General features: G+C 38.2%; 1 protein-coding gene across 2 annotated transcripts; it reads right to left on the bottom strand.

Moving 5' to 3' along the window:
• Positions 1-20: 20 nt before the first annotated feature.
• On the bottom strand, positions 21-22144 carry scn2b (sodium channel, voltage-gated, type II, beta). 2 transcript variants are annotated; one of them, XM_055196029.2, is made up of 6 exons: positions 21865-22144; positions 11309-11475; positions 10909-11119; positions 10101-10296; positions 7570-7598; positions 21-4295 (listed from the first exon to the last, which is right to left on the bottom strand). In XM_055196029.2, the coding sequence occupies exons 1-6, from the start codon at positions 21944-21946 to the stop codon at positions 4273-4275; spliced, it is 708 nt and encodes a 235-aa protein (XP_055052004.2). In that variant the 5' UTR covers positions 21947-22144; the 3' UTR covers positions 21-4272. The 2 variants fall into 2 exon arrangements, with proteins under 2 accessions (XP_055052004.2, XP_055052005.2); XM_055196030.2 differs by lacking the exon at positions 7570-7598 and having other exon boundaries at positions 21865-22140.
• Between the last annotated feature and the right edge of the window lie 446 nt (positions 22145-22590).

Below are 22590 nucleotides of genomic sequence, written 5' to 3' on the forward strand. Positions count from 1 at the left end.
ATAAAAACAGAGACAAAATATTAGTTTCTTTGTTTTTATTGAAAAAAAAACAAACACACACAATCAGTGATGCAGCTATGGTGCAGTGCAAGCACATGTTTTAATAAGTCGGTAATAGAAACACTGAAACAGAGGCATGCATGGTAAATAATTATTCAATTCAGGCTCGCCGACCCGCTGTCATCTATTATTTCCATAGATAAGCTGTGTTTGCGTTAACATAAACTGTATAAAATTAAATATGCAAATGAATAGAAGACAATGCACATCAAGGCAATGCAATACAACTGTATACTTTTCATGGTTATACAATACATTATATTTCTGTCAGTATATAATCATTTACCACATAACATCAGACTCCTGGCAGTGCAAAGTTTTATTTTTTGATCCAACATCATGCCTATAATATCATTATTATATGTAAACAAGTATCATTGCCTCAATCATTGTCTTAAGAGTATTCAGAGATTTAAATGATCAACATGTCTGCTTAGACCAGCTATTAAAATGTATAACTGAAATTCACAAGCCATCCTAGAAGTCAATTAAACCATCACATTGTTTTGTTAAGAGTTTTTATGACTAAACAAACACTTGAATCAGATTGCAAAACAACTGAAAAACAGATTATGGTTAATAATTCACAATTTACATGCACATGTGTAAAAAACTAAACTTAACTGAAATTGAAAACATAATTCATATCCCGGTTCATATCAATAATTTCATCTGACAAATCAGAGCTTAAACTCATCAAATATTAATAATGGTGCACAATAGGGTAAATCCTTTTTGGATTACAAAACACTGAAAATGAGAACACAGATCTAAACACGAAAAAATCTATACAATATTTAACATAGAATACATTCCCCCAAATATACTGTTGCAGTACTATGGTTAAGTAACGATATAAAATAATAGTAATGAAGGATACCATACCATAATATTTATGCTAAATAGGGTAAGGTAAATGTCATGGTGATGTCATGATACATGTCCAAAAACCATGGTATTTCCCATCACATTTAATGTTAGTAGTTGTTGTTAACATAAAAACTGAACTAGACAGGTACGTGTATGTGTAAAAACCTTACAGAGCATGTCACCATCTTCCCGTGATATTATGAGGTTGAGATGATACAGTATGTAGGGGTCCCTTCGGGTCCCCAAGGGGTAGATGTGCCCCATAATAGCCAAACTATACAGTATACACTCTTAAATACTGGATTAATTTCAACCCAAAGTTGGGTGAAAAAGGGACCAGCCTTTGGGTTTAATAACCTTAAATAATGTTTATATTTGAAATAAATACGCCATTACTACGGTGTTACTGAGCCATTTTGGCCCTATAACTCATCTAAACAAACAGTATGATCACCTGAATGCAAACGTTGTATGCCCGACTGCCTAGCGAAGTCATAGCACAGGAATATAACAGTGACACTTTGCTTTTTGACTTATACGCTGCTACTTTACAGAATATATGTGACCCTGGACCACAACCAGTCATAAAGGAATTTTTGAAATTGAGATTTTTTTACATCATGTGAAAGCTGAATAAATATGCTGTATATTACACATATATTTGGCTGAGATACAACTATTTGAAAGTCTGAAATACTGAGAAAATCGCATTTAATGTTGTCCAAATTAAGTCCTACACAACACATATTACTAATGATAAATACATTTTTAATATATTTACAGCTACAAATATACACTGTATAAGCATTCTGTAGAAATTACAGCTGTTTGCCAGTAACTTACTGTAAATTTAAATGTATGTTATTTGCTGGCAATAGTTTGTTCAAAGTTAAATGAACATGAAACATTAACAAGTCTATATCTTTACAGAATAAAGCCATTAAATAACAGCCTCATGCAAAGCATTCTGGGAACCAATATATGAAGGAAAAAATGGAAAAGTTGATGAGGATTTCTGGTTCCCACAATGCTTTGCATGAGACTCATGCAAATCTACAGTAAGTTACTGGCAAACCGCTGCATAGCTACAGCATTTTTCTTACAGTATACCTTTGCTACACTGTTGAAAGTAAAAGTTGGATCAACTTAAAAATTACTTCATTTGGTAACACCTGAAATATTTAAACATTTTCATCTTAAATTTTTCACTTAAAGTGAAAAAATTTAAGTTAAAGAAACTTCAGATTTTTTAGGCATTACCAATTGATTTTTTTCCAGGATCACATACTGTTTAGTACCGAGCCCCTAAGTTGAAATTGGAGTAAAAAAAATCTAAAGTTTAGTTTCATGTGCTCACGCAAAACCATCATGTGCAGATTTTTTTGAAAAGTTTAGTTTCACATACTTACGTGAAACTATCGCGTGCGCACTTGAAACTAAACTTTTAAAAAAATTCCGCTCCATGTCCCCTTAGGGGCTCCGTAGTTTAGAAAAAATGCTTTTACTGAATTATTTAAAATATTATCACATTTGCTGTAACATAATACTGTAACACTGTCGAAAATTATTTATGAAATACATCTAAACTGCAACTTCTAACACACCACAACTAAGTTCACAATCTGTTTGCGTTACAATCCAAAATAGCAGAGTTAATTTCGATATAATTTTAGAATTGTAGTTTATACCGCTTAATTAATCTATGTGTGTTTTCTTTACTTTTACACTAATTTGTGCTTTCTTCATATCAATTAATGTGCACTTATAATCTGTTTTTTCTCAAAACTAATCTGCACTTAAGTTTTTTTAAGTTTTGGACTAGTATACAGTGTGGCATAACGTATAAACAAGTTGAAATTATTACACTTAATAAACATAATTTGTTAAGTTAAAGTAAAACAAAAACTTATGTTGATATGAATGTTTTATGTTAAAGTGAGGACACTTTAAAAGCAACACTTAAAAATGTATGAGTGCAATGCATTAGGTAACAAAATATGAAGCATGCACTTTTAAACAAAACATATTACAAGAAATTCACAAGGTCACATGCCCATATACAGTAAATGAGCGGAAACAGGAAATAATTATGAAGGTCTTGAACCTCACTTTTAATATTTTTTGGTATATTTAAACTGAACATTTGGACCTTGACACCAGCAAATGCAATGAATCAAAATAAATCCTAAGAGAAGTTCCTTTTTGTGGAAAGGACTAGCATTATTTAAAAACATTTACAAACGTTTAAATTTTATCTAATGCAACCATTGAAACTCATATATTAAATGTACTCATTTTAAATGAGGCTTAAATATCCACATTTTTTTGGGGCACAATACAGTATATAGTATATTTGACACGTTCACTTAAATTATAAGATTATCTGTGAAATATAATTATGAGATTAAATATAAAGTGTGGGTAAATTCGATAGTGACCTAAAGCTTTACAAAACAACATTCAAGATACTCACGTAAAAGAAATTCACACATTTCAAAATACACACTACAACAAACATATAAAACATAATCATAAGCATATAAGCAAATAAATGTATCTTAGTTTTTTTGGCTTTATCTATAAATACAAGTACTGTATCACCTGAAAGTTTCATTTGCCACATAATAATAACGATTGTTATGTGTGAATGCCGTATTATGTAGAATGACGGATCGTTTATATGCATCACATGTAAGGGAATCGGCATGCAATGATTGTATCTGCTTCAAGGTGAAGTTACGACATGCTGTACTGTAGCTTTTTTTAAAACTAGAAAATCATAAATGTGGAAGACTGAACATGTTCCAATGATAATACTGCTAAATATTACTCTGTTTCTCCCATTAGATTGTAAAAACAGCATTAACATTCAGACATGACAGCAAAGCTAGCACAATGAGAAGGCACACATGCATTCAAACAATCGTACACGTACATAAAAACATTAGGTTTTCACACCCACTTGAGAGAAAGTTGAGGGCAGTGATTTTCTGTCAGAACACCATAAGGGTAAAAATACTTTGGCAGATTTAAAGAGAAATATGTGTGCTTAAAACTCCATTTAAAAAATTCTCAGCAGAAATACTGGATGGCTAATCCACTGGCAGTAGTTAGTAGGAGAGAAAATGCTGTGTTACCACCTTAACCTGGCATATTGTGTGGAAAAGGCCATTTTCAGCCTACTGTAATTTGTCATCAGTGATTGGACACCCTGACACTGTGGCAGAGATCGTTCCACGGTTATATGACACATTTGTTGGCAACACAAAAAAATCAAGCCTTTAGGAATGTTAGATGAGACAGGTACAGGACGAAGAGTCGGACATGTTTAACACATCATCTTCAGGCAGGAGAATTATGCATTTCTGTAAGGTAAAAGAAAGACAGAAAATATCTGAGAATGTGACACAGGAACCAAAACGCTTTGCGGTACCAGGCACAATATGTAATTTTTGCCACTATTATCATAGCTGGATGATGCTGTGAAAGAGCATGGAACACTAGGTAGTCTTTACCTTTACTGTTGATAAAAATCGATCCGACAGGACTCCCAAATTATGTTCATAGATGACATTTTCAATTAAAGTTTCATAACTGTCCTATTATAATGTAAGCCCAGAGTAACAGAGTAGCATGCTTCGAGTACTACTTCTGCATACAAGAGTGACCCACAGTCTGCTTTTACCCACATTAGTGGGTTCTAGGGCAGCACAAGCGTAAACCAATGATAACTCAGACATAATGGCATTGACAAGTGACCCTAACTTCAAATTTCAAACATTGTTAAAAACATAATGCAGGTGTTAGGTGTGTTTGAAGAAGGAGATGACTGGAGACTCAAACAATAAAGAATACAATAAACTTTAATATTTAAACAAAAGGGAACAGGTAGACTGGCAAGGAAACACATTTTAAATACAATGTAGAATGAACAACAATGGAGAAAACAGAGAGTGCTTATATATGGTGTGGAGAAGATGAGGATGATGGCTGGCAGATGGTGACAAACATAAAACAGGTAAGGGAGCATGGAGGATACAGTCCAGAGGAAGATACAGGCAGGAGAATGGGTAGGTAGTGTGACAGTACTCCCCCTCACGAGAGGCATGACTTCATGGCTAAACACGAGCAGAGTACATCCCAGGATGGGAGCATCCTGGACACAGGTGAGGCAGGCAGAGGGAACCACCAAGGTGGTGCTGACAGAGGGAGGAATGCGGAGGACTGGTGTAACTTCTGGGTGGAGCCTGGGAGCCAATTGACGGAGGCTGAGGTGGAGAACCAGGCAGAGTCGAGAAGTCCAAGGCATAAAGCCTTTGGGATAATGGACTAAAGTGGAGCAGAGGGAGCACAGAGCCAAGATGGAGTTGAAGGACTGATAGAACGAGGAGGAGTCATAGGCCCGGAGGAATGAGGGGCAGCCAGGGAGTCCGCTATAGAGGACCAAGCTGGTGATGAAGGGACACAAGGCGAAGCCGAGGCACCAGCAAAGGCAATGAATCCTGGAAAGGAGAGCGACCCAAAGAGCAGGGCAGAGTTAGTGTAGAAGGAGCCATAGTGGGACAAATTATGGACAGAGCCAGGGAAACCTGATCTCACGAATTTCCGTGTTATAGTCACAGAATACTTTGCTCATTCATCCCTGTCATTGTCACGGATCTCCGCGTTTGTCCATGTCCGTGCCATGGACTTTCTTTTCTGTGTCGGTTTCGCGTGTTGGTTGCTGAATTGTTTTTCCTATTTTCTTACCATTGTCGCTTAGGTTTGGGGTTAGAACGACTTTCTGTTACATAAAATTACATCCTAAGCCAAACCCAACTCTAACCCTAACGTCAGGCGACAATTGTTTAAAAATCTGGAAAAAATAGTATAAACCAATTGTTAAAGTGACATCTTTACCCAAACCCCAAATCTAACTTCAAACCCATGCGACAATGGTTTAAAAATAGGGAAAACAATTGAGCAACCAACATGTGAAACCGACACAGAAAAGAAAGTCCGTGGCACGGACACGGAAAAACGCGGGGATCCGTGACAATGACACGGATAAATGAGCAAAACACTCCATGACCACACCACGGAACCATGAGATCATGTTGGCCAGGGAGCTGGAAGGAACCAGCAGGGGCAGAGGAGACTCAGACCTAGGCGAAACGAGCGAAGAATCCAGGAGCAAAGGGCAGGGCAGGAAACAGGGTTGGACCAAACCATCCGGCATACCCATTACAAGAAGCTCCAAGGACTCGGGAAGGAGAGCAGGCTTGTGGCTGAGTCTGGGAAGGACAGCGGGCTCATGGCTAAGTTCTGGAAGGAGAGCAGGCTCGTGGATGTCCTCAGGGAGATGAGCAAAGTCAGGGGTGGACTATGTCATGCACTCTGAATATGAGTGTACTGAGGTGACCACCAAGAGGATTAGAGCTGGAATGAGGAGTTCCACGGTCGGCATGGCTTCCATGCAGACATCTGCTGGTGCCAGGAGGACTTGAATGGAGTGGGGATTAGAGTGTGAAATGTAGTCAGTGCTGTCATTAGCCTTGGACACTGTGAGGGGTGAGCCACACAACTCCGACACAATGTCCAGGTATTTTGCTAGGGAACGTGTGGAGCGCTAACTGGTACCTGGTTGTATAGGTGGTCATCCAGTCCACTCCAAAAGATCGTCTTCAGAGTGGGTTTGTTCAATGGCATCAGCAGGCAGAGCTTAAAAAACTCCTCAATGTAATCCTTGACAGGGATTCTGTCTTGAAAGATGATTACATTAAATCCTTTTAGGTCCGTTCTTCTGTGTGACAAAGGAAATAACTGGAGACGCGGAGAATGATGAATATGATAAACTTTAATAAAAATAAAATAAAAGGGAACAGGCAGACTGGCAAAGAAACACACTTTAAATACAACATAGAATGGTGTGGAGATGATGAGGATGATGGCTGGCAGGTGAGGATAATGACAAACATGAAACAGTTGAGGGAGCGTGGAAGATGTTGAGTAATGCAGTCCGGAGGGAGATAACTGGTGAAACCAGAGGAAACAGGCAGGAGAATGGGCAGGGAGTGTGACAGTAAGTACACATGTGAACAAAATATATAAATAGTATTTTTAGATATTTTAATGTAAAAACCTTGTGGCTATATTTACAGTTTACAGAAATATAAAGTAACAACATTCACTTAATATAGGGTTAAGGCTAGGGTTTGATTTAGAGTTATTTGCATGTAAGTATGCATAATTAACCAAGATTGCTATAGTAAGTACATTGAGATCTTATCTTAACTCTTTCCTTGCCAGCATTTTTTATGATTTTCACAAAAGTTTAATGCATCCCAGAAAATGCTTTTTGTTAAATATATAAACATACAATATATTAAAGGCAGGGTATCTGATTTGATCCAGATTTTTTTTTTAGTTATGCTGGTTAAAAGTCTCCTCACATCCTGATAGCAATCACTATGTTAAGTTGTTTAAATGTATTTGTAGAAATGTATGTCATCTGTGAAAGGCGTGTGACCAAAAAATGTTCAACCAATCATAGATCCGAATGGACGTTGCCTTTTTTGTCCCTCATCTGTAAGCGTAATTTCAATGCCACCGCGCAGCCTGTTCACGCAGACACCATACGTCATCGCTGTGTTCACTCACCTGGCAAACTTTCCTGCTGAACTGACAACCTGCACAGGAGCCACAAAACGAAAGACATCTTTTAAAACAACAACAGCAAAAACTGCCTGGATCAGCAAAGAGCAAAATCCCAAATTAACATCGGTAACTTTACTACTTTACCACGAGATGCAAACAGCTGCAGGAGGCAAAGGGTCTGAAAGGGTTGTTGCACTGTTTATTTTGGTAAGGTAGGTATGTTATATGATTGTATTGAGATGGATTCAGACATTAGCGGAGTGGCCATCGGGAGAGTCGGGACATTTCCCGGTGGGCCGGTAGTGTTTTGAGGCTGCGAGGGCCGGTCTGATAATGGTTAATAGTTATACATTGCAAGTTATTTAGCAACCCTGTCTGGCGGCCTGATGTGCGGCCGCTTCCCGCTGGTCAAACTGTGCAGCCTCTTTGCTGAACACAGTAAGCTATATAAAAGTGCTCAACCTGTTCGCCAGGTCCAACCATGTTTAGGATTTTTTTTAAATATAGGGGGATTATTGAACGGCCCCTATCGAATGCCGAATGCCTGTTTATTTCAGTACATATGCAGTCGGATTGATCCATCAAGCGGAGACTATTTGATAGAAAGTGTGGATTAAGGATGTTTAAAATCTCTAGCCTGGTGGTCAGTACTTGAATGGATAAAATCAGCACATTTACAAAGGTTTATCTCCATATGGCTATATATCATAAATAAAATTTATAAGGGTAACTTTGCAGTATCACATTTTATATTTCCTACTATTAGATTTCTATTAGATTTCCATATTAATAGACGAGAGTATTCAACTGAAATATATAAATATCCTCACAACATTATTATTTCTCAAAACTTTGACAAAAATTATTTTCAAATGAACTGTATTCTTACCGTTATTCAAAGATGCACACATTATTCCAGATATGATTTGAATATATAACGGCAATGAACGTCTCATATGCCATTAAATATCCACATAACTTAATATAACAGCATAATGAAATGAATAAAAAGACAAGGTAGCAGGATTGGCATGTAAATTGTATTATTATTAGCGGGAAAAAAGCAATATTACCGAAATAAACTCTGAGGTAATGCATTTTGTATAGTTACTCATTTAGGAAAATTAGCCATGATTTAATGATTTTATTATTATTATGAAAATGTTTTTTTTTGGGGGGGGGGGGGCAAATTGATTACGATTTGTATTACCCTAGTTTTACTACAAATAGGCTACGAGACATTTTTTACCACGGAGGGCCGGTGGTATACGAAATTTCCCAGTAGATTTTTTGGTCCCACTCCACCCCTGGATTCAGATATTCTACTTTGATTAAACAATGTGTTGCTTATGGAATTTGTGTTTGTTTGCGGGTTAGCGTAACGATATAGTTACTACATCTACAGCAGTGGTTCCCAACCTTTTTAGCCCTAAGTACCCCCACAGCCCTATCAGTAAGGCTCAAGTAACCCTTCATCGAAACTAAACCAAAACTAAACTAAACATTTTTGCTCAGGCCAACAAAATGGCAATCTGTAGGGTGTTTCACATCTGAACTCTGGGAACACCAAAGATTTATTTTACAAATTAAAACATTTCATCATATGACCCCTTTAAGGGCCAGATTTACTAACAGCTTGCGCAAACCATCATTTTGGCGTTAAATAACTTACTAAAGACAAGCAAATATACTCTGTTGATTTTGAACATACAGCTATTATTTATACATCATTCAAACGGTTAAATGTGAATGTGAGCTAAGATCGCACCATCCCATTGCCATCCATAAGTAAAAGATATGAGACGATCCATATGCATAACACACGCCCTGCAGCCAAGGGACAGTCAATGCCTCATCCCGTTTCTGCATTGAGTGCTGTGAATTCGTGTCTCTGATTCCGAGTGCTAAAGCCTTATTTACTTGCGTCTGTCTCCTCACTGCATGCCTCACTGTTCATTGCGAGCCCATTCCTTTGTGCTTCTTTCAAACAGTACGATGTAGGGCCATGCAACACACAAGACATTTGACGAGCTTTGTGCTATTCTTATGAATGACGAGATTGCAAACGGGACATCTAAAATGATGTTTATTCACGTCTGTCTCTGCACAGTGCGTCTCAGAGTGACAATTTATGATGAACAATTAAGCGGCCATCTGCGTACTTCACAAAAAAACATACTTTCTACATCTCACGAAATTTCCGCCTATCAAGTTCAACTATGCTACTTTTTTTTACCTTTTTCTGTCTGACTGGCCACTAGCGAGCTACTTACACGTTTTTCAAAATAAGAAACAGTGATGGTGCTGAAACTGTTTGCCACTAATACTGGAATCCTGACAGTACGCTGGACATTACAACAGTGCGAGATGAGGATGTCACTCAATGTTGAGCGCGCAGCACGTCCACAGTGCTTACTGGGACTTGCAGTGCGATTCTGTGCATTCCGAAGTGGGCCAAGATCAGTTAAAAAACATATCTGATTGTGTTTACAGCTTGTTTTCTTTAAAAAGGACAGACAGACAGATGTTCTTACTTTGTGGCTTCTTCTGTTCCTCCTTCTCCATCTACTTTGCCCTCTTCTTCTATCTTCTGCTCGTCTGAGATCAATTCCTGGTTCTTATGCCTGCGAATGCACTTTACCACCACCATAGACAGAATCAGCAAAGCAAGAATCCCTCCCACAGACGCTCCAATGGCAACAGCGATGGTCGAGTCCCTTGGAGGAGGCACTGCACATAACAAAAGAAAGATTCACTAGACTGGCATGAGGAGTAATGTAGTGCAAGAAAAGAATTTATAGCAATATTAGCTGGACAAATGAGATTTTATTTTGGCCAGGTCTTAAAGTCCCCCTGTAGTCGATAATTTTATCCATTAAAACTCATGTTTGAGAATCAATATGTAAATGTTTTTCCTGTAATGATTATTTATTCATGCCTTAAAACAGATTGAATGCAACTCTACACCCCTTAACTCATTTAATATACGCAGATCTATGAATATGCGAAATAGTCCAATCAATTTCAAACAGGGGTTTCGAGTCTTTGGAAAACAAAACAATTATGGAGAAATACGCAGCAATATTGTTGAATGATTAATTTGCACATGGTTTGTCTTAAAGCATATTAAAAAAAACACATAGACATATAAACAGAAGTTGATTTTCATCACAGGGGGACTTTAGCACCTACTATGTTTTTGTTACTGAACATTAATTTTAATTCTGGACTTAACATCTACACTAAGAAAAACACATTCATTATTAACTGCTCTAAAGTAACCAGAGTTGAAGGGCAGACAACGTTTGTTTTACAGTTTCTCAGCCCATGTCCAAGCCTTACATTCAGTAAAGACGAGGAATTGGATGGTGCCATGACCCAGAATGCGGTCTGGGGGGTTGCGCACATAACAGTGGTAGATGCCCTCATCGGTCAGCTGCACATCTGAGATAGTGATGGACAGGTCGTTCTTGTCCAGGTTTCCGGTAAACAAGACCCGGTCTCCAAATCGATTGGACTTCAAGGGTGTTATCTTGTTCTTGTAAGTCATAAACTTGGAAAGAAAGAAGTTTTGGATGAAAGTAGGGTTTAGTAAAGAAAGATAATCTGCTAGTAATATTTTAAAGACTCAATAAAATGGCTTTATAAGCACAACTTCATTTCCTGGATTAACTTCTATGTAAACAAATTATAAGGGCATTAAAATAAAAGTTTACTGTATTAAATTTTTTAAATTACTCACCATCTCCTCTGTGCTATTGATTGTCTCTTGATAGGTCCAGTTCATGGCAAACTTGCTGGGGTCCAGTTTGTAGCATGATGTAAACGTACAGGGAATTTTGATCTTAGTGCCATTGAGCGCATTGATCTGCTGTGGCACCAACACATCCATGGAATTGGCTGGGAAGGCTGTGAGAAATGTAGAAAAGCTTATTCAAGTCATCTGAATGGTGAGACATTTTATTGTCATTTGCATAATATGTCTATAAAAAAGTAGACATGTGTGCTTTGAAATGCTTGAAAAGTCCTAAAGCCCATGAATAGGATATTTTTTTTCAATTAAATTACATCTAAAATTGTTTGCATGAAGCATTGGGCAATAACGTGTTATCTATTTAAATGAATACATTTGTTTTGAATGTTGCAAAACTTGAACATTTTAGTAAAAGGTGCCGCTTTATTTCCACTAATTACATTTACTGCTATATAAAATTGCAGTTTGTGGTTGATGATGGACGTCGTACTCCTACCTGAAACAACATCAGTGCACACTTATTAATGAGGTATTTTCACTAGGCTGGAAGTCAAGTTCATACTTATTTATCCCACTTTTAAAAACTATCATTATTTCCTTATAACCTTGATTAGATTTAAAATGCCTCCATAAACCATTTGTAAGATTTTAGAAAGGCTGCATTGTTTCTACACCATTAGCCTAAATCAATGTTGTAGCTGTTTGCTAGGTATACACTATTAGGACCACGTCCTTGGCCTAGATAAGTGGTTCTCTTGAGTAGGGCCCCCCTGAAGAAAATTCCATGACATTGAACACAACATATTAACTGGTGTCAGATGGCATCAGCAAACAACAACATGTTCAGGAAATGGATCATCTTTAAGAAACGGGGAACCTAGAATGACTGTTATCAGAGGACATGAGCCAGGATTTTCATTACCAGGATTTTATAGTTCACATAATCCTCATTTATTGGAAGGTTATATGAAATGTGATGAGTTTTCTTTGGTCAAGCAGCCTACAGAAGACACTTCTTAGAAAACAATGCAAGAACCTGAGTAATTATGCCAAGTTGGCAGCCCTAAAAAACTCAGGAAAGCCACAGAAGTTGCTTCGGAGTAAATTATAAGGTGCCTGCCAGCGCCAGCATTTTTCATGATTTTCACAAAAGTTTAATGCCTTCTAGAAAATGTTCTTCTTTAAATATATAAACATACAAAATATACCAAATGAAAGAACAGACCCTCTGCTTTCGAACGGAGAAACCCGTTTCATCCTACCTTCAGTGGTTTATTTGTAATCAGCTTTTGAATATGAGTATGTTTCTGCAAAAACACCACATTTTGAGCAAAAAGCAGAGATAATTCAATTTTTGTGACGGACTTTTCATAGAGATCGCATTCAGAGCGATCTTTAAAACAGACACAGACAAGCAGCCGCTTGCCATAGGGCAATACTTCCGGGTTTAAAAAGTTGCGGAAGGGCGCCACCTGGTGGATAATAGCGGTATTGCGGAAAGCCGGAAATACTTGTCATTGGCAGGGAAGCGTTTTCTCTTGATTGAAGAGATATCTCGTCAATGGCGGCGAAAGAGTTTATGAAGGTGCGATGAAACGTTTTTTTTTTTTTTTGAAGCGGAGGGTCTGTTCTTTTGTTTGATATATTGTATGTTTGTAAACTTTTTCTGGAGGGCATTGGACTTTTGTGAAAATCATGGAGGATGCTGACGCTGGCTGGCAACTTAAAAAGGAACGCTGGCAGGGAAAGAGTTAAATTTTGAAAAAAATTGAGATTAAAACACTATTAATTGCACAGCCCTAGTTCAAAGAAGCATTTGAATGTATGACAAAGTATTTCTGTGCCGAATCCACTTTGTCAAGGTTTGTACAAGTTTCAGAAAGTTTTTTTAGACTACTGATTCTGTTGCATAACGAGTGCTGGAAGTACAGTGGAAGTCCTTATATGGGCACTTCAACCGGAACACCACATGTAATAAACATCACAAAGAAGTGAATATTGCAAAACTTGAACATTTAAGTAAAAGGTGCCTCTTTTATTACATTTACTGCTATATAAAATTGCAGTTTGTGGTTGACGGTGGACGTCCAACTCCTACCTGAAACAACATCGATGCACACTTATAAATGAGGTATTTTCACTAGGCTGGAAGTCAAGTTCATACTTATTTATCCCACTTTTAAAAACTATCATTATTTCCTTACAATTCCATTTTTGTGACGGACTTTTCATAGAGATCCCATTCAGAGCGATCTTTAAAACAGACACGGACATGCAGCCGCTTGCCATAGGGCAATACTTCCAGGTTTAAAAAGTTGCGGAAGGGCGCCACGCGAAGCGGAGGGTCTTGTATCACACTGAAGGGGCTTATTTACCCGATAACTACCGGCTGCCTCTACATTATCGCGCTCATTACACGGCTACTTGCCACATAAGAAAAAACTGGACATGAATATGAATTTGAAACATTTTATTGGCATATTTGTTTTAAATTATCATTTTTATCCTTCCGCGAAACTTTGCACAGATGCATAAAATGATCGTAATACCTTATTAAGATCCTCTGCTTCATACTTCTCCATTTTTTTCTCTTTTAGCCAGTCTTTGAGAAGTTTTAATGCCCATTCTGTATTTTTTTGTGTGTTGGCTTCGTAGCTGTCATGCTCTATTTTGTCAAGTTCAGTCTCAGTAAGCTCTCGGTGTCTTGTCGTTGTTCGTTCTTCTATCCACTGTTTAAATGTTTTGTTTTTTCCATACATGTTAAAATTAATGTCCAAATTTTCCATTCTTAATTGTGGCTGTCCAGTGTTTGTCACAAGATGGCGCCAAACAGTAATCATTATTGGCGCGGAGCAATTTTACTCGTAAAAGTAGTACCGGCTATGCGTTATTACTTTGGAGCAGTTATTGTTGAAAAGAACTGACCTGCAAATGTCTCAACTGACCAATAATAATAGAGCCGTGTAATAATAAGAAATAATGCACACCAAAGGTGGTAATGCGTCGTGCCGTTACCCCACGGGTGTGCATTATTTTCAAATAATTCAAAGGACCGGTGTTAATTATTCCTCTTATACCACGATTACCACAAACCTTGCTCTGGTGCCTGTTTTTAAGACATTTGACAAGTAAGGTATGTGGTTATCAAAAAATAATGCATACCCACAGAACATTTCTCAACCAATCAGAATACAGCATTTAACAGACCAGTGTTATAAGTGACTTTTAATGTATTTAAAAAACATTCATAAAACTGGGGCCCCTTGGGACTATCTTGCGCCCCCCTAAAGGGGGCCCGCACACACGTTTGAGAACAACTGGTTTAGATGATATAAGCTAAAAAAAGCAAACAAGTTTTAATTTCCTGCCGACCTTAAGAATCTGCACCCATGTAAGCATGACCCTTCAAATGCAGTACACGTTTCAGTGCATGTCTATGACGTGTGTGTCCGTGTTTGTTCATGTAATGGTAAGGTGTACGTTCAGTGACTCTGCACCATTTCATTCCTCTGCAGCCTGGAGTTTTTTTGTTTCTGGACAAGTTCCCACTGCTGCAGTGATGGTTTATCGGCAGGTTTCTCTCTGCAGCAATAGCGGCAACTTCATCACACCCCTCCCTCCCCACCCACCGCCCCTCAGAGTGCTGCAGTTTAGTCTGACACCCTCCCTCTAGAAAAATCAGGTGTCCTCATGGATAGAGAGCAAGGACTACAGCTGTTCGGTACCAAGAAGTCTAACAGACTAACATCCACACAAATACGTACTGTATTGATTTTACATTTTATGCATTAGGCGGATGCTTTTATCTGAAGCTATGTATGGTGCATTCAAGCTATATATTATTTATCAGTAATTCCTGAGAATCATCCTGCTAACACAATGCCTACCTACTGAGCTATACAAAGTATGAGTGTTAAATGATTATTATTTCCTATTATTCTTTTTGCATGCTAGTTTTAGTGCTACAGTACGGATGCATGCAGAAATGCATGATATACTGCCTTTAATGCACATATGAATCACCTGTATATCAGGCCCTACTCTGTCTCTCGGTGTAGACTAAAATACACACACACACAAAGAGACACATGCACGTTCAGCAGAAACACACACACACACATGCAGAGTCAGCACTCAGCCGGGTGTGTTACTCAATACTGTCACTACGTCAATACCGCCCCACCCACATTTTACCCTTATGTACGTATATTTAGTTCATGCACTCTGTGCTGCTGCGACACAGCAGACAAACTTACAACCATTCTCGTGCACTTTTCATAACTGCATTGCTGCATGGGCTGAAACGTCAAACTGCGCATAATACTTTTGTGGTATTATTAAATCTCGACCATCTGCAAACTGTTTAACATAATCTTTGGGTAAGACAACATCTGATGTCTCCAAGGGGTCCGTGACAGATCTGTAAGCTACTAAACTGATGTCTATGTCCAAATACCAATACTCAGGTTCGGTGTTGTAGGCATAAAATACTGCAGTGTAGCTCCCTCTCTCTCTTTCACAATAATCGCTGACAAACCTACACCCTCCCTGCACTGTCTCTGTCCTCTTTTTTGCTGCTCTGAAGGTTACAGTAAAACGATAGTTGTGAAAAATGTACATTGTGTATCTGATTCAAGTGCATATACATACGTCACACACTCAGATGGGTTACTGCTGTAGATTTAATTTGTATGACATGTGTATTTAAACTGTATCATTTATTTCAGTGTAAACACACAACAAGAAAGACATTGCATGTTGTGTCTTATTAAAAAAAGTCAGAAGAAAGGCTTTTTCAACAGTGTAATGCAACATGAAACATATGCGATATATTTGGATTTGGGAAATTGCATGTATACCTAATATACATAATTTATTTAATGACATGAAGTGCATACTGGAAGTCAAAATAAAATGACAGGACGTGCAGAAAATGTTAAGTCATTTTCTGTTAATATATGTATGTATGTATGTGTCTGTTTGTCTGACATTATAAGATGTTGATCTGTGTAACAAAGGGTTAAAGAAAACAGTGCCTTGAACTACAATAATAGTAATAATTCCTTACATTTATATAGCGCTTTTCTCAGTACTCAAAGCGCTTTACATATGAATGGGGGAATCTCCTCAACCACCACTACAGTACATGAATCCACATGAAGCCACCTGAGCATGTAAGTACATTAAATAATTGTAGATTCAATTGATTTCCTAACTGCAACTTGCTTTTATACAGACATTAAATGGTTAATTATACAATTTATAATATACTTTCATCCTGGGCCCATTATCATCATAAATATTAATATTTATCTTATCTTATTACATTTTCTTGATTTGTAGGACTTGTTGGATAATTGCATGTGATCTCTCACTTCTACTGAAATGCTCTTTCTACGCCCTCTAGTGGCTGTGTAGAAACACTTCATTTTATTCAGACAAGAAAAATATATATATATTATTTATAGTTTTTTATAAAGTAGCTTTAAAAGTGAGTTGTAAATGTGACATCTTATAAATACTGTGTCAAGAAAAGTATGCAAACCTTTTGGGATTTCATGTTTTTCTGAATAAATTTGTCATAAAATGTGATATGATCTTCATCTAAGTCAAGGGTATTGACAAACATAATGGGGCGGTTTCCCAGACAGGGATTAGACTAGTCCTAGACTAAAATAAATGAAAGAGCTATAAACAACTTGCACTGACATATCTTAAAATACATCAGTGCCCTTTGTTTTGCTTAAAAATGCAGACAAGTAATAATTTAGGAAGGCATATTTGTTAAAACTAGTTATATTTCCTAATTAAACTAAGGCCTAGTCCTGGTTTAAGCTAATCCCTGTCCGGGAAACCACCCCATTGTGTCTAAAAATAATTACACAAAAATGCTGATCTTTCATGTCTTTAATGATTATAACCAAAAAACATCATAGTGCTTGTGGAAAAAGTATGTGAACCCTTGAGTTAATGACCTCAAAAAAGCTAATTGGAGGTTTTAGCACATCTGGAGTCTGGTCAAGATAATACGTTTGGAGGTTTGGACTAGAGCTATACTTTGGCTAGGGTGACCATACGTGCTATTCTTCCCGGACGCATCCCGTCCAGGATTTTGTGTTCGTCTTCCGGAAGTCGTATTTGTCGACCGCATACATCATAGAGGATTATTATTATTATTACAGAAAAGCAACCGTTACATTTTAAGGTAAGAATGAAACTACGATTGTATATCTTATGTTTTTAACTGAATGGCGTATGCAGTCAACAAATACGACTTCCGGAAGACGCACCGAAACCCTGGAAGGGATGCGTCCGGGAAGAATGGCACGTATGGTCACCCTAACTTTGGCCCTGTCCCAAATGGCACACTCCGGACTTGTGGACCTCCTCAGAGTCCCCACTTTGATGGCATCATGTAGTGCAGACCTTAGAGACCCTTGACACGAGTCCAAGAGGGTGCACCGGAGTCGTATTTTAGGACAGACTTGAGCGTCAGATCGAAAATAGGAAGAAAAGTTGCCCATCAGTGTAAACTCCCACCCGTCGTCTGATTGGTCTAAATGCTGTTTCGCAAGGACTTCTGGGTTGGTAAAGTGCGTGAAGCCTGCTGCAGTGCGGACTTCGCTGAAGACGGCATCAAGAGAGCAAAGGGGGCGCTGATGAGCTCATTCCGAGGCGTAAAAATGACAGATGGGACACCCTACGGACTCGTAGACTAAGTGAGCATGCGCAATTTAAGGCCACAAGACCGAAAAGTCCACATGAAGTGCGCCATTTGGGACAGGGCCATTGACTGAAAAAACCCTCAAACTTTTTGAGTTTGCTCTGCACAAAAAGATCACGCTTATGTGGGCCATGCCTCGCCAAAAAGAGCTTTCAGAGGAGCTACGATCAAGAATTGTTGCTTTACATACAGCTGAAAAGAGTTAAAAAGTTATTTCAAAGACTTTAGAAATTCAAGAGTCTACAGGCAATCTACAAATGGAGACACTTTGGGACTGTTGCTACTCTACCAAGAAGTGGGCACCCAGTCAAAATGACACCAAAAGCACAACGAAGAGTCATCAATGAGGTAAAGAAACAACCCCAAATGAAGGAATCATTTGGGACTTGCTAACATCTCCGTTCATGAGTCTACAATATGTAAAACACAGAACAAGCAGGTTATTAACAGGAGGACACCACGAAGGAAGCCACTGCTTACAAAAATAACATTGTTTGCACAAGAGCACAGTGACACTCCACAACGGTATTGGCAAAATGTTTAGTGGACTTATGAAACTAAGATTGAACTACCGTACTTTCCGGACTATAAGCCGCACCCGAGTATAAGCCGTATCATTTAAAAATACGTCATTAAGACGAAATAACATATTTAAGTCACAGTGGACTATACGTTGCAATTATTTCGAAAATTATTTCACAAAATCCAAGCCAAAGAACAGACATTTAATCTGGAAAGGCAAGTTATTCAACTAAACAATAGCAGACAGAACAGCAGACTGAATAGATGTCTGTACGTTAAAGTAATATAATCAGTTATTTAAATGATAAAACATAGCATACACTTACCTGGAAGGTTGAATAGGCTAAATTAACCGAACAAACCATAGCGTGAAGTTCGCATACTCTTCACTCCACATTACAGAATTCATTAAATTACATAAATACAGAAGCAGCATATGGCGGACTCTCGCGACTGTAGACGGTAATGTGGTCTCTTGCCTCATAAATGTCCAAATTAATTCATACTGACTTACAAGGCGCACCTGACTGTAAGACGCAACACCAGCCAAGTTAATGAAAAAAAAAAACACGGCTTATAGACCACAAAATATGGTATAAAAGGTATGCACGTGTCGTCACCTTCGGCGAAAGTGACTGCGGTTACTCCCACTAAATGGCAAAAACGGAGTGGTCAAGTCAGAGCCCAAATATCAACCCAATAGAGATGCTCTGGATTGACTTGAAGAGGGCCATTCACATGAGACGTCCAAAAAATATGACAGAGCTAAAGCAGTTATGCCAGAGATCAACTATGTGCAGGTCTGATCCACAGCTACAGGAAGCACCCGGTTGAGGTTTTTTCTGCCAGGGGGGTCAACCAGTTATTAATTCTGGGGGTTCACTTACTTTTTCCACTACCATTTTGAATGTTGAATGAGTGTGTTCAAAAAAGACATGAAAGATCAGAATTTTTGTTTAATTGTTTTTAGGGTGCTTTCACATCTGCCTTGTTTAGTTTGGTAGAATTGTACCAGAGTTCGATTGCTCAGTTGGTGCAGTTCAATTGGGCAAGTGAGAATGCAGCAATCAAACTCTGGTGCGCACCAAAAACGGACCAAACAAGCGGACCGAGACGGTAAGCTTTCAAACGAACTCTAGAGTGGTTCGTTTGTGGTGACCAACCTAACTGCAAAAGTACTGCGCATTTTGGACTAAACCAGCTCCCGTAGTCAGCTGCGCAGTGCATTATCGGATGAGGAAGTGTTTGTTGACAGTTTCTATTAGCAATATTAGCACAATGACAGATCGCAGACATACCTGGAGTTGTGAGGAGGAGCCTCAGAAATTCGGTGTCTTCGCCGTTTGTAGTGCATTAAAACGTTGTTTCAAACCGCATCCGCGATTCATTCTGAAAATGAACGGTTTGTCTAGAGTGCTGTATACAAACTATGTATAACAACCACGGAGACATAATCAGTCCTTCCAGAAAAACGTTAATGAACGAGTTTTTTTGTGATTGTTGCGGGCAAAAATCCTCGATTTTGCGGCACGTTTTCTTAAAAAATGCGATGGAATATGCGGGATATTTATGCAATTTATGCGATGGAGTTGCGGGAATTCGCGAAAATTGCGGAACTTGCAAAAACTGCGGAAACTTGCAAAAGCTGCAATGATGTTCACGTCACATAATCACGTCACTTCATAACGTTCCGATGGCAATAGAGGACACGGCTGTGCTTTTGGGAAGTAAATGCAACATTTTTCAACTTTCTGCTAATATATATGTGACTTTTTGCTACGAAAATGCAGAGATTATGAAATCATGCAAGCCCCGCATATTTTGTGCGCGGAAATATGTAATTAATGCGGCGAAAGTGCGTCGTATTTGGAAAAAATGCAGCCCCGCATAAATATGTGGACTTTGGCTGATTATGCAATTTATCGCGCGATCGCACAATCGCGGTTTTCTGGAGTGACTGCATAATTACAGGGCGCAGTTGTCTGTCCATGGTGTCTGCTGTATTTTCCTTCTTTTTGTTTACTTCCGGGGTTCCGTTGGAATTTCGCGCACTTTGATTCTAACCAATCGAGAGGCAGTTTAGGAAATACGTTCAAATACATGTGGCCAATGAGTGATGTGAATCTTATCACATGACAGAATTTTGGTTAGTTTCAACTGGTGCGGATCAGAGCGATCAGTGTGGTGTGAAAAGGAACCAAAACTGCTAAAAAAGTTACAATGTATTATTTTTTGCTTTTGGTCTGGACCAAATGAACCGAATTACATATGTGAAAACACCCTTAGACACATTGTGTCAATACCCTTGACTTAGATAAAGATCAGATTACATTTTATGACAAATTTATTCAGAAAACCATGAAATTCCAAAAGGTTCACATACTTTTTCTTGCCACTAATGTGACAACATTAAAAGAGACCTGTAGCTAAGTACTGTATAGTATGATGCAAATATTTACTATAGACAATATGTCAAAACTATAAGTCAACAATTAGTAATAAAAGCTAAATGGATTAATTAAATTAATTCTGTTCAGTTGTGTGATGAATTGCTATACTTTTATTTAAAGTGAAACATTACAGTTTATAGCCTGAATTTTCTTTCAGAAATTTGTAATTATGTATTATAGAAAGACAACCTGACAAAGAGAAATAATCTTGATCTTTATTATACATTTTTCTTTGTTATGGATAATACCAGCAGGACCAAGATGGCCCATTAGACAGCAAAATATAAAGCATGTCATGACCCCTTTAAATGGCGTTTCATAATGACGCTGATGTTTCTTTCCTTTTTTTTCCTTTAACAATGCGAACATTACAAAAGTGCCAGGGATATACAATATAATGACGCTGATGTACGCGGCAGGACGCGCGCACGATGACAAGAAGATGCTTAGCAGCATTATTCTTTATATACACTTACATAATTTAACAGTATAGACGATATCAGATGGGTTTATATCATGTACCAATGTTAATCCTCTGCCACGACGAGATCACCAAACGACATAAAGGCTATGACACGGATTTAGTAGATTTTTGCGTAATTACGCGTACTGTCTAGGCATTAATAAACCGAGATTACATAAAATCTGTTTGGCAAAATTGTCTTTAATTCATCTAAACCTATCTACGATGTTGATGTTCGTGAAGTCCACAGGTTTGTCGTTATGAGCACGTCAATACACAAACAAACACACCCCTCCTCCTCTCGCGCACAAACGCATCGAAAATGATTTATTATTTTAAGGAAGATATTCATTTTTGTCCATAGCAGAAGCATTTTTGTACTCACCCAGAAATATCACCATTGCTACAGAGGATAACTTCAAAGCTGACACCCACTGCGTTTTCCCAGACTGCAATAAAACGGGCATTTTGGTCTGTAACGATGTACGCGTCGACAGTATAACAAACCAGTTGCGCCCGATATCTATTTCGGCGTTAAAACCATACAAAAAGATCGATATGTGTTTTTATTTTGTGCTACGGTATGTGCTGGCAGTGTCTGTAGAAGATGAACTGGTTGATATTATGGTTGTGGTTTGTCGCTTTGGCGTATTCGAGGAATGGCGGGGGTCGAAAGTGCGATATTATAGCATTAACACAATTAAAAGCAACGCATATGAGTTGTTAAAATGTAAACATCAACGCGCATCAACACTGAATTTCATCTTTCATTTGGGACAAGCAGAAATTCGTCTACGAAAATTCACGCGGTCGTCGCTGATAAACTAAAACATGCAGCCTTTTGCAGTAGGACCACCTCTCCTCATCTTCAGCACATCAAGGTGCGGAGGGGAGAAAAGAGCTAAGAGAAAGATACAGGTGGTGGTAGATATTGGTGTTTAAAAGGGAAAAATGATGCTGTGCCTCTTTAAACGTAAACTCCAAAACCTATTGAACTACCGTAGGTTTACATACATAACTACTGTACAGCATCCATCCCATCTCTTCATTGCTTATATGTAACTAAAGCAGCAAAAGAAGTGTGGTTTAAATTCAATCTCACAAAAATGAG

The sequence above is a fragment of the Misgurnus anguillicaudatus genome, chromosome 24 (genome assembly GCF_027580225.2).
Source record: "Misgurnus anguillicaudatus chromosome 24, ASM2758022v2, whole genome shotgun sequence".
In the NCBI taxonomy this organism is placed as follows: domain Eukaryota; kingdom Metazoa; phylum Chordata; class Actinopteri; order Cypriniformes; family Cobitidae; genus Misgurnus; species Misgurnus anguillicaudatus.

What these genes read in the sequence shown, in the direction of transcription:
- scn2b (XM_055196029.2), bottom strand. Translation starts at nt 21,946, where the DNA reads ATGCCCGTTTTATTGCAGTCTGGGAAAACGCAGTGGGTGTCAGCTTTG. An exon ending in TCAATAGCACAGAGGAGATG is followed by an intron (nt 11,120 to 11,308) that starts GTGAGTAATTTA and finishes TTTCTTTCCAAG; the next exon opens with TTTATGACTTACAAGAACAA. An exon ending in TCAGCAGGAAAGTTTGCCAG is followed by an intron (nt 4,296 to 7,569) that starts GTGAGTGAACAC and finishes TTTACCTTACAG; the next exon opens with AAATGCATAATTCTCCTGCC.